Source organism: Phyllostomus hastatus, unplaced genomic scaffold (genome assembly GCF_019186645.2).
Source record: "Phyllostomus hastatus isolate PE091 unplaced genomic scaffold, TTU_PhHast_1.1 phas_contig_65, whole genome shotgun sequence".
In the NCBI taxonomy this organism is placed as follows: Eukaryota; Metazoa; Chordata; class Mammalia; order Chiroptera; family Phyllostomidae; genus Phyllostomus; species Phyllostomus hastatus.
The window spans coordinates 642125-654542 of NW_025333932.1; the positions used below are offsets into that span (position 1 = coordinate 642125).

General features: G+C 36.0%; 1 protein-coding gene across 3 annotated transcripts in view; it reads right to left on the reverse strand.

The window, feature by feature from the left end:
• Window positions 1-12418, reverse strand: part of ATP6V1H (ATPase H+ transporting V1 subunit H) — a 127832-nt gene that overhangs the window by 95927 nt on the left and 19487 nt on the right. For 2 of the 3 annotated variants that reach the window (XM_045849489.1, XM_045849490.1), the window contains exon 7: window positions 11662-11715. The exons of the other annotated variant lie outside the window; for it this stretch is intronic. In XM_045849489.1, coding sequence (XP_045705445.1) covers window positions 11662-11715 — 54 coding nt within the window. The remainder of the gene's footprint in view (window positions 1-11661; window positions 11716-12418) is intronic. 3 annotated transcript variants of the gene reach the window in all.

Consider the following 12418-nt stretch of genomic DNA (forward strand, 5'->3'; position numbering starts at 1 on the left):
TCTTCCATTTATAACAATTTTGTCTCAACACAAAAATGTATTGGTTCACTATAAGTCTTCCTTTTCTGTGTCCATTTACCATACTATTTTGAAATACATGACACATTTCAAATATGAACTTTTCATTGTTATTTGTAGCTTCAGAATTCACATTATAAATAAGCATATAAAAGATGCTGTTTCTGAAACTGTACTCTCTCCTACTATATACTATGAGGCAATCCAAATACAATTCCAGAAATTACTCTCAACAGTACAGAGTGAAGGCAGCACTGGTAAATGAATTATTGCCCTGAATTAAAGTAAACTGTATCTTCTCTTTCACTTACAGTGTCCTATTAATCTCATGTGTAAATTATTTAATTTTTAGTTTATTTTTATTGTTTATGCTGTTACAGTTGTTCCTTCTCCCTTTCCCTACCTCCACCCAGCCCGGTCCTCTCCCCACCCCCAAGCAATCCCCATACGGTTGTCATGTCCACGGTTGTGCGTAAATGTTCTTTGGTTAATCCCTTCACCAATATTTTTTAAGAAAATAATCAGCCTTCAATCAATCCAACCAGTGACCATTTCTAGTACTACATGAAGGTAATTTGCTACTACTGAAAAAAATCATACAACCATGTAAAACCATCAAGCAATTCTGGTCTGTTCTTCCATTCCCCAGAATCACTGTCATATGTTCATCACTATCCTCCTGTCTTACTCTCTGCCTTCTCTCTCAGCAGTATGAGAAAACATAGGGATCATTAGAAAGAGATTCACTCAGCTATCAACACCTTATTCTCCAAGCTGAACTTCAGTTGCAGCCACTGTTACCTCTCTCTGACCTAGGAGATAGGTTGACTCCTTCCTGCCTAAGACCTAATGCCCCAGCAAGGTCTGCATCACATTCGTCCCATCTAATGATTCATCAATCAGACCCCTCTCCTATATCTTCAATCTGTGTTTGATTGGTTTCCCTTCCTCAGCCTCTATATATACTCAATTATTACCCATCTTTAAACTACCCCTAAACCTTGTACCAATCTCTGCATCTTTCTTCCTCCCGATACATTTAAGTTTCTTGAAAGAATTACCACCAACTTTTTAACCTCTTGTATCTCATCACCCAACTTAATATGGCAAATGCTAGGATCACCAGTGACCTTATGTTTTTTTAAATTTTGTATTTCTTTTTATCATTTTTTATTTTTAATTACAGTTGACATATATCATTATGTTAGTTTCAGGTATATACTCCAGTGATAAACATTATTATAAATTGGTTGTCACTGAATAGTCATGGGAATGTCAAAGGACAGCATAGGAAATATACAGTCAATAATATTCTATTAACCATGTATGGTATCAGATGGGTATGAGATTTATCAGGATGATCACTTAGTAAAGTTACAAAATGTCTAATCACCAGTGACCTTAAATTGCCCATACCAACAGTTACTTTCATCTAAAAACCAGATCTCTATCTCCAACTACTTACCGGAAAGCTTTCCCCATTCTCCCCTCCTTTTGAATTGACCCACCTGCTGCTCAAGTCTTAAGTCAAATGTTAACACCTCCATTATGAAGAAAGGCCAGTAGTATAAAAATGTTTAAGAACAAAGGCTCTAAACCAGCCTCACTTACCCACTTAAAAGCTATGTAACCTTAAATGAGCATCCTACCGATAAAATGGGGATAACAGGGACAAATCCCCTGGGGTGTGGAAATAAGTTCATTAGTTAATGCATGGGTTTTCCATGGTACCTGTCACATAACATTTAACAATTGTTTGCTGTTGCATCTACTATTGTATTCTGATTTTGTCCAGATGGAATTAATCCCTTTCACAGTGCCACACATAAATTCTATTCTTGTCTTTTGAGTGTGTGCATGCACACACAACAGTCATCCCCATTAGGCCAGAAAGCAAAAGAGGAGTCTTTTTTTAAATTTTAGCACTTAAGTACAGTCCCTGGTAAATAACATTTTAAAAATACTTGTTTGGCCCTAGCTGATGTTGCTCAGTGGATTGAACTCAGACCTGTGAACCAAAGGGTTGCTGGCTCTATTCCAAGTAAGGGCACATGCCTGGGTTACAGGCTAGGTCCCCAATTAGGGGCATGTGAGGGGCAACCACACATTGATGTTTCTCAACCTCTCTTCTCCTTCCCTTCCCCTCTCTCTAAAAATAAATAATAAAATCCTTAAAAAATAAGAAAAAAATCCTTAAAAAATAAAAATACTTGTTTGCTTAAATGAACAAATAAATATTTACTGCACTTGATCTTATGTTTTTCTATTTTGCCACTTGGCTTTAGAAGGAAAAAAGGTAGAATCTAAAATTTTAAAATACAGGGTAGGGTTAAAGTAGGTTTATAGTGTGAGTATGCAAAACAGAATTTATTCTTGTATTATTATTTTTTAGTGATTATATTATTTTCCACACAAACTGTAAACCTACTTTTGCCCCACCCCTGTATATTTTCTCCAAGTGAATTCCTTTTTGTTTTCTGCCTTTCAAGGTATTGTTTTTTTTTAAAAAGACAAAATACAGAAACCCCCAGATTTCATATTATCACTTCCCTTAAACAGATTTCCATGATAACTGTGTATAAATATACTATTATCCTCCACACTGTTCAATACGAAAACTAAATCTTTTCTTGCTTTATTATTTTTCTTTTTGCTGGAATTTCCTATTCTATTCACAGACATTATAAAATTTGAAAAGCACTCTTTGAAATAGCTGTAATTGCTAATAGGAAATCCTGAAATCTCACAAGACTTCAAATAAAGACAATATAAACAAGAATTGAAAGGTAAAGAAACAGTCTATTTTATAGGACATTATCAAGAACCACCAAGCTGATGAGATAGTATTTATGGTGATCAAATATTACACCTTCCAAACACAAAGCCACAAGGAACAAATAAGAAAGAACACCTCTATACCTTCCCTTGAGCCTGACCTTTCACAGGTGGCCTCTCTCTGAGGCTCCCTGACTCCTATGCCCAGAACTCCCAAGAAAGATGCCTGTAAGATCATCTTAAAGATGACTATAAGACCATGAAGTATAGTTATAAACTAGAAATACGACTTGACAAGTAGCATGAAACCTTATTAACATTTGTGAACATAGTATTTATTGACCCAAATTTACATAAGATGCTTTGTACCTATTTATCATAATATATCCAATCAGTATAGAACAGCATAAAATAAAAAGTCACTCTTACCACCTTTCACTCCTAAGATACAGATTTCCGTGTAACACTACAGAAATTTCCTGTGTCATATATGTACGTCTTTAAAAAAATAAATAAATAAATAAGATTCCACTCGCCCTGGTGGGGTAGCTCAGTTAGTTAAGAGTGTCATACCAATACACCAAGGTTGCGGGTTCAATTCCTAGTCAGGGCACATACAAAGAAGCAAAATATAACCCGAGACACTGAAATTAAGAACAAAGTAATAGTAACCAGAGGGGAGGTGGGAGGGGATAATGGGGGTTAAAGTGGGGAAGGATTTTCAGGAACAACTATAAAGGACACATGGACAAAACCAAGGGGGGATGGGATAAGGGGAGGGAGATGAGGATAGTTGGGGTGGGGGGAGTGGGGGTGGAAATGCAGACAACTGTAGTTGAACAACAATAAAAAAAATACCCTGGGATATGATAATCCGTTTTCTTTCTAAATATAAATAAATAAATACTTGAATTTGAAATGTTTTAAAAAAGAATGAAACAATGAATGCCCAAATAAGTAGAAAAACTGATGTGTCTGTCTCTCTCTCGCTCGCTCACTCCCTCCCTTACTCTCTCCCTCCAAAAAATGAATGAAAGTTTTTAAAAAACTGATTCTATTCTTTGTATACTCTCAGAGGACCTGTTCGAGCACTGCCACAAGTGCACTAAAACAATCAAAAGTGTGTAATAACTTGTCTAATGCTATCCTCCTCAGGATACAGGCAGCCCTAGGTAGGTAGGAGTCATGCCCATCTTGTTCAGTGCTTTGCTTTCACACAGTCTACTGTACCTAGTACACACTCAATATTTCTTGAATGAATGAATAAAAAACAAATACAAACAGACGTCCTATCTTACACTAATACCAAATGAATGGGGTCCTAATAAATATGGTTTGATAATTACAAGTTTGGCCAAAAAATGTATATTGATAATAACCAATAATTATCACTTTTAGAACTATAATCAATAACAAACACTTCTGGAATTAAGTGTTCCAGACTATTTACCAAATAGATATACATAAGATATACATAAGAATGTTTACAGCAAAATTATTCACAATAGCCAAAACTTAGAAGTAACCCAAATATCCATCAATAGTGACTGGATATTTAATAGATTACTATGTAGCAATAAAAATAATGGTTATTAGCCCTTGCTGACATAGCTCAGTGGATTGAGCGCAGGCTGTGAACCAAAGTGTCGCAGGTTTGATTCCCAGTCAGGGTACATGCCTGGGTTGCAGGCCATGACCCCCAGCAACCACACATTGATGTTTCTCTCTCTCTTTCTCCCTCCCTTCCCTCTCTAAAAAATAAATAAATAAAATCTTTGAAAAAAATAATGGTTATTAATTTAACAGATGCTACATAGCAATTAAAAGATTACTGCTAAATGCAACATGAATGATTCTTTAATTCATGGTGGGCAATGACAATACTGGGCAAGAGAACTCAAACATATAAACTTCATTCTGTGTATGTTTCCACTTACATAAAATTCAAAATCATGTAAAACTCATCTACAGTAATAGATATCATAATGATAACCTTTGTGGGAGTTGAGGTGAAAGAAAATATTTAGAAGGAGTACACATGACATAAATACATTACATAAATTCATTCAGCTGAAAATTTAAAATATAAGCATTTTACTTTATGTAAATTATGACATAAAAAAAGAAACAAAGACTAAAGAAAAGAAGAGAGGGAAGGAGGAAGATATCTGCCAATCAGAATTTTTGCCAAATTATCTTTGGCAAGTCACTTAAACCCTCCAAAACTGTTTTCTCATTAACAAAGAAAAATAATACCAGCCCTGGCAAATTAAGGGGAAAAAAATCTGCTACTCAAATCAGTTTCTAAAAAGCACAAAACAATTTCAAAGTATACTATTATTATTACCTCAAATTCAGGAACTAAAATACATGTTAGCCCAAGAATTCATCTGAAATTAACTTATTAAAAAAGATCCTCTAGAGGACTTCCAGCCAAGATGAGGCATAGGTAGACACACTATGCCTCCTCACACAACCAAAAGAAGGACAACAACAATTTAAAAACAAAAAACCACCAGAACTGACAGAAAACCAAACCGTATGGAAGTCTGACAACCAAGGAGTTAAAGACACATTCATCCAGACTGGTATGAGGAGCAGAGATGGGCAGTCAGGTGGAGAGGACTCTTGGCAAGACTGCAGCTGGAGGACCTGGCAAGGTGGCAGCTGGCAGATCGGGTGGTCCCACATTCATGCAGATAAACTGGGAGAAACAGCTGCTGGGGAGCGAAACAGACCACATAACCCAGGGTCCCAGCATGGGGAAATAAAGCCTCAAACCACCAACTGAAAACACCTGTGAGGGTTGAGGCAGCAGCAGGAGAAACCCCCAGCCTTACTAGAGAGTTCGTTGGAGAGACCCACAGAGTGTTAGATGTACGCAAGCCCACCCACCAGGGAATCTGCACGAGAAGGGCCCAATTTAATTGTGGGTAGTGGGGAAAGTGACTGAAATTCAGCAGAAAGGGCGCAAGTGCCATTGGATCCCTCCCCCACATACAGTATCACAACCCAGCGACGTGGGTTGCCCTGTCATGGTGAACACCTAAGGCTCCACCCCTTACTATGTAACAGGTGTGCTGAGAAAAAAAAATGGCCCAAATGAAAGAACAGATCAAAGCTCCAGAAAAAAAAAACAACTAAGAGAAGAAGAGATCACCAACATATCAGATGCACAGTTCAAAACACTGGTAATCAAGATGCTCACAGAATTGGTTGAATTTGGTCGCAAATTAGTTGAAAAAATGAAGGCTACACTAAGTGAAATAAAGGAAAATGTACAGGGAACCAATAGTGAAGGAAAGGAAACTGGGACTCAAATCAACAGTGTGGACCAGAAGGAAGAAAGAAACATTCATCCAGAAAAGAATGAAGAAACAAGAATTCAAAAAAATGAGGAGAGGCTTAGGAACCTCCAGGACAACTTTAAATGTTCCAACATCCAAATTATAGGGGTATCAGAAGGAGAAGAAGAAGAGCAACAAATTGAAACCTTATTTGAACAAATAATGAAGGAGAACTTCCCCAATCTGGCAAAGGAAATAGACTTCCAGGAAGTCCAGGAAGCCCAGAGAGTCCCAAACAAGTTGGACCCAAGGAGGAACAAACCAAGGCACATCATAATTACATTACTCAAAATTAAAATTAAGGAGAGATCCTAGAAGCAGCAAGAGAAAAGGAGACAATTACCTACAAAGGAATTCCCATAAGACTTTCAGTTGATTTCTCAAAAGAGAACTTACAAGCAAGAAGGGGATGGAAAGAAGTATTCCAAGTCATGAAAGGCAAGGACCTACATCCAAGATTATTCAATCCGGCAAAGCTTTCATTCACAATGGAAGGGCAGATAAAGTGCTTCCCAGATAAGGTCAAGTTAAAGGAGTTCATCATCACCAGGCTCTTATTATATGAAATGCTAAAAGGATTTATGTAAGAAAAAGAAGATAAAAACTATGAACAGTAAAATGACAGCAAACTCACAGTTATTAACAACCACACCTAAAACAAAAACAAAAGCAAAGTAAGAAAACAACTAGAACAGGAACAGAACCACAAAAATGGAGATCACATAGAGGGTTATGAACAGGGGAGTGGGAGGGGGAGAGGGAAAACGTACAAGTAGCATAAATGGTAGTTAGAAAATAGACAGGGGGAGGTTAAGAATAGGATAGGAAATGTAGAAGCCAAAGAACTTATATGTATGACCCATGGACATGAACTAAAGGTGTGGAATGTGGGTGGGAGGCGGTGTGAAGGGTAGAGGGGAATAAAGGGAGGAAAATGGGACAACTGTAATAGCATAATGAATAAAATATATTTTTAAAAAATCCTCCAGTCAATCCTCATAATACCTAAACTAAATTAACACCTTAATTCACTTATGATACTTTAGTCTTAAACTTAAGTTTTATTAAAAAAGTAACTTTACTATTACTTTTCAAATTTATAAATCTCCTTCAACTACTACTTTCATTCTAATTTGCTTAGTCATGTAATGACTAGGATTTTTTATTATGAGGAAAAATTAGTGTGGACTTAATATGATTTACTTTATGCATTACTGCTTTGTATACAGCTTCTAAGAACACATCTAATGTACGATATTAGGTTACCCCATTATTACTACCGGTGCTATACTTTAATATAGCACCGAAATTCCTTACACTGAAATTACACTGAAATTCCTTACAACTTAATTTTCTTTTGTATTGCCATAATATACCTCAAGGCAACCCTTCCAAAAATCTGATCAGCAAACCCAAACTGAGGTTATCTTTCTTCGTTATCTTAACATTATTCTGAGCATCTATGTTTTAAATGTATCCATTTTTATAAAGCCACTGAACAACAAAAATCTTCTAAGAGTCACTGTAGGTAAATATAGTGATTTGAAACTTGTACAAAGACATGTAATTGATAGTGAATCACTCTGAGTCCTCACAGACTAACCAGCTATAGCAAAGGACAGTTAAATGAAAGGCCTGAACTTTATGAACTAGCCTATTCCTTTAGTTATCAATGAAGTAGCAAAGAACTAAATCATTAAAGTACTCCATCACTTCTGGAAGACTGAAAAGTGTTACATAGCATAGTCTTAAAGTAAAAACAAAGCTAAAGCAGTAAAATTAATCTCATATTAACAAGGATATTAGAATTGTCACCAAAAAAATTTAAGGAATTAGGGCAAAAGTCAAAAAAGTGTTTTTCTTCTCTCAATCTAAAATGCTGTTGTTACTATGCTAGAACATGAATGAATCTTGAAAATATTAGCCCAAGTAAAAGATGCCAGGCACAGGCATAGAACCATATATAATATGATTCATTCATATGAAATGGTCAGAAGAGGCAAATCCAGAGAGTAAAGAAGATCAGTGGTTGCCAGAGGTTGGGAGCAGGGAGCAAGAATGAGGAATGACTGTCAATGTGTACAGGATTTTCTTTCTGATGTATCAAAAATGCTACACAATCAGATTGTGGTATGGTTGCACAACTCTGTAAATACACTAAAACCCACTGAACTGCAAACAGATGAATTTTATGGTATGTGAAATATATTTTGATAAAGCTCTACAAAAAAGCCATACAAAATTGAAAATTGACTTCCTCATTCATACTTGCCACATTTCTGAGTGCTCAAGAGTCACATTTGGCTAGTGGTTACCATAACAGACAATGGAAAGATACGAAACATTTCCAACATTATGGGAAGTTCTATTGGACAGAACTGTTCCAGAACATTAAAAAACAAGATAAAAATATAAAATAAGCAAAAGGAGAATCTGACAACTTAAGTTACTTTAGTATCAGTAACACAATGTTCACCTAGCAATAACTGAAGCCAGACTAGGTCTACAACAAAAACTGCCAGATAATACGACATAGTTAAGTGCAAAAGCTAGGAATCACCTTGTTCTCCTACATACCTGTATGAATGAATCTGGACAGAGGTTAAAGAAAACAAGCAAACGAACACAAAACTCCCAGTTTCATCTAGATCCTCCAAATTTGTGAGAGATCACAGTATTCCTCTTTCTAGCAGGGCATCAGCACAACAATCATCACTGAAGAACGTACAGTTCCCTCAGAAGACATAAGATTGAACGAACATCATTCAACAGTCATTAAAGAACTGAACAGACAGCCCTAACTGGTGTGGCTCAGTTAGTTAAAGTGTTGTCCAGTAACCAAAGGGTTGCGGGTTCTATCCCTGGTCCAGGTGCGTATGATCCCAGTCTGGGGGCTTACAGGAGGCAACCAATTGATGTTTCTCTCTTACATAGACGTTTCTGTTTCCCTCTCTCCCTTCCCCTCTAAAACACAACGAAAAAAGGTCCTCAGGTGAGGATTTAAGAAAAAGAACTGAACATACAGTTTAAGGTTAAGTGCATATGATTTAATGTCATTTAGTAACTTCACATTTAGGCAAAGCCAACATAATTCATTTTAAGGCAATTCCATTTATGTAATTCCATTTAAATAAAAATGTTTGTGCACTGGCTGGTGTAGCTCAGTGGATTGAGCGTGGGCCTGCAAACCAAAGGATCACCGGTTCCATTCCAAGTCTGGGGCACATGCCTGAGTTGTGGTCCAGGTCCCCAGTAGGAGACACACAAGAGGCAACCATACAATGGTGTTTCCCTCTTCTTCTCCCACCCTTCCCCTCTGTCTAAAATTAAATAAAACCTTTAAAAATGTTTAAAAAAGAATTAAAAGTAAATAATAATGTTTGTAATAACCCACTCATAACTTAGGATGTTTCCATGGTAGTTTTAAAGGTTAACACAATTAGATATTTATTTCTCATTTTGCAGTGTAAACCCTTTTTATTTGTTTTATACTGACATCAAGTGGCAGTATCATGTAATGCGATTTACCAAACTGCTTTTCTATGCTTTCTGAAAATCTAAAGGGATTTTAAGATATATTATCAATATTTTCACAAGTCTGAGGAGGCTAAGAGACTTAGGAATGCCTAAGATCCAATTCCAGTTCAGCTTCCTCAAAAGTTCTCAGTATGCAATTCGTTTCTTTGGGGTTTTTGCCACTCATTAGCTGAATGACCTTGGACAAGCTAGTATGCCTTTCTACAGTCTCACTGTTCATATCCATAAAACATGGCTTATAGTAAAACCTATATCAAAGAAGAAGTATGAGTATTCAAGGACATGTAAATGTACAGTGACTAAAACAATGTCAGGCACAGTAAAAGCTCAATAAGTATTGGCTACCAATTTAGATTTCCCTATTAAAATGCAAGTATCAAAAGAAGGCTAACACCCTACTCTGAATTTACTCAAGTGGACAGCCATTTGAAACAGTAAGAACTTTTAGTAAGAGACAAAGTATATATTCAAGTTTGAAGAGCACTAAAGGTAAGAAAGTGGAAAATCAAAGGCCATCTTTTCCTTACTCACAATTACCCCTGATGCTAATTCCATTTGGGATGTATACGTACAGGTCTGCTATAAATCACTGTGACTTAATGCAGAGTCAATTCAATTAGTCAGTTTTGTTTTCCAACTAACTGGACAGAAAATAGCACAATCAGAATTTCATATCACCAGAACTTGCAATCCATTATCTAAGCCTTAATAACTTAAAAATACTTTACTCAAATTTGTTTATAAGACATGAGTCCAAAAGCACCTTTTAAAAAATCTACCAGCAAGTCTAATACATGAATTAAACATTTCTTTCAAAGTTTTAAACTGATTGAAATTCAAGTAACATAAAATAAAGACTCCCAATTTAAACATCTACTTATGGCTAAATATTTAGACTTCTAACCCACCACCTCCTTCCTCCACCCCAGTCCCAGACTACTCATGTAGTTCTACACCTTGTTCTGATTTCATTTCAGAAGGCTAATGGCCATTTTCTGGCCTAATACACTACTGGTCAAATCCTTTAACCTATGCCCCCCAAAAAGCCCCACTTTGTGCTTTGAAAGTGGGTTCTGCTGCCATCTATAGTCTCAGAATATATACAGGTATGTTCCATGCAAAATATGGAAGTATCAGTAATTAATATGGGCATTAAATGGCTTCTACAGAGCTTCATCTAGGTCTATAACAGGCAGGATGTAGACACCATCCTCTAAAGATGTTTTCCAGGTCCCGCGAGATAATTTCCAACAAATGAAGCTATATGCACCTCACCTACATTGCTAACTTTTGTCCCCTTATTTTTTTCAACTGGTTCCAATTATTCCAGCCCTATTGTCCAAAGTTATTGCCAGTTTTTGAGCTATTCTTAGCAGAGTAAAGTTATATCATTCCTAAAAGGGGAAAATAACTCTAACAAAAAAAAAGGAACTTGGGGAGACACCATTAACTTTAACTCTTACATTTTTGGTTCTACAAACATATGGGAAGAGATTGGCCAAAAAAGGGAGGGGGGATGTTTATGGCCACCATGTAGTCCCATATAAAGCCTTGAGCAACACAGTGCAAGTAATGAATTTTAGTGGGCTATGGAACCATTTTCAACTGCTTGACACAGTGTTCACGCACCCACTAGATAGATATTAGTTTATGTATTATTAGACAATTGAAGCTTGAAGAGAGTAACTTCATTCACTCCAACTGTCTATCTGAATTCACACTCTTGCTCTGATTCTCAGGTCAGGCAACAGCAACAGGGAAGCGCAAGTTTCATATGTACCCACTGAACACTGATCACTAAAGACCTTACTTAAATGTTTGGATACAGTGTTTATAACACCATTAAACTAACTGGAGGTGATATCAAATCCATAAATTTATAGTTGAGGGACTAGTAAACATCTTCAAAAAAGTGAACTATGACCCAAAATAACTTATATTCAGGGTGTTAGGAGGCTATTGAATTAAGAATGAATGTACTTACATCACTTGAAGAGACTGTTCCTGTTTCAACAGCAACACCGCTACCACGCAGTTTCTATTACAAAATAAATAACTTATTACTTAGTTTTGTTTTTAATTTTATCCTAATTTATCAGTGTACGAAAGGGAGCTAAGCAATTTTATAATTTTTTTCCTAATCCTACTTAATGAAGTATCATTGACTAATAAAAAGAATGGGGATGATAATGAAATATTCTAAGTATCATTACACTCATCCATGTAGTATTTTAATCAATATAGTATTAAAAATGGAACAATAATAAGCTGAATACTAATCTCCAGCTAAATTTCATGAGCAAAGCTGGTACAAATTTCCAGTCTCAGGTTTTTCTTATTAAATTGTTTCTCAAATAACACAACTGTCTTGAGCTGAACTATGTACACTATATATTCTGTGCCAAGTCTTTGAAATAGGTGCCTGATGATGAGAAGATACAACACAGAATTTAAAATTTGGTTATCCACAGCAATGCTAACAACTTACATTGAAAATCAAAATCTCATATGTTCTAGAGAAATGACCAAAGAAATTTTAAGGTAGAAAGTCAAAGGCTGAATATACAAGAGAAAAGTGACAATAAATTTCTGAAAGGAAATTTTTATTTTGTTTTATTCAGTAACTATTATCTACTGTCAGGCATGAGCCCCATGACCAAGTATAATACTCAATGTCACTGTAAGTCAAAGAACAAAATATCCAAACTTGCAACTAATCTAGACTTTTGAAAGTTTATTTC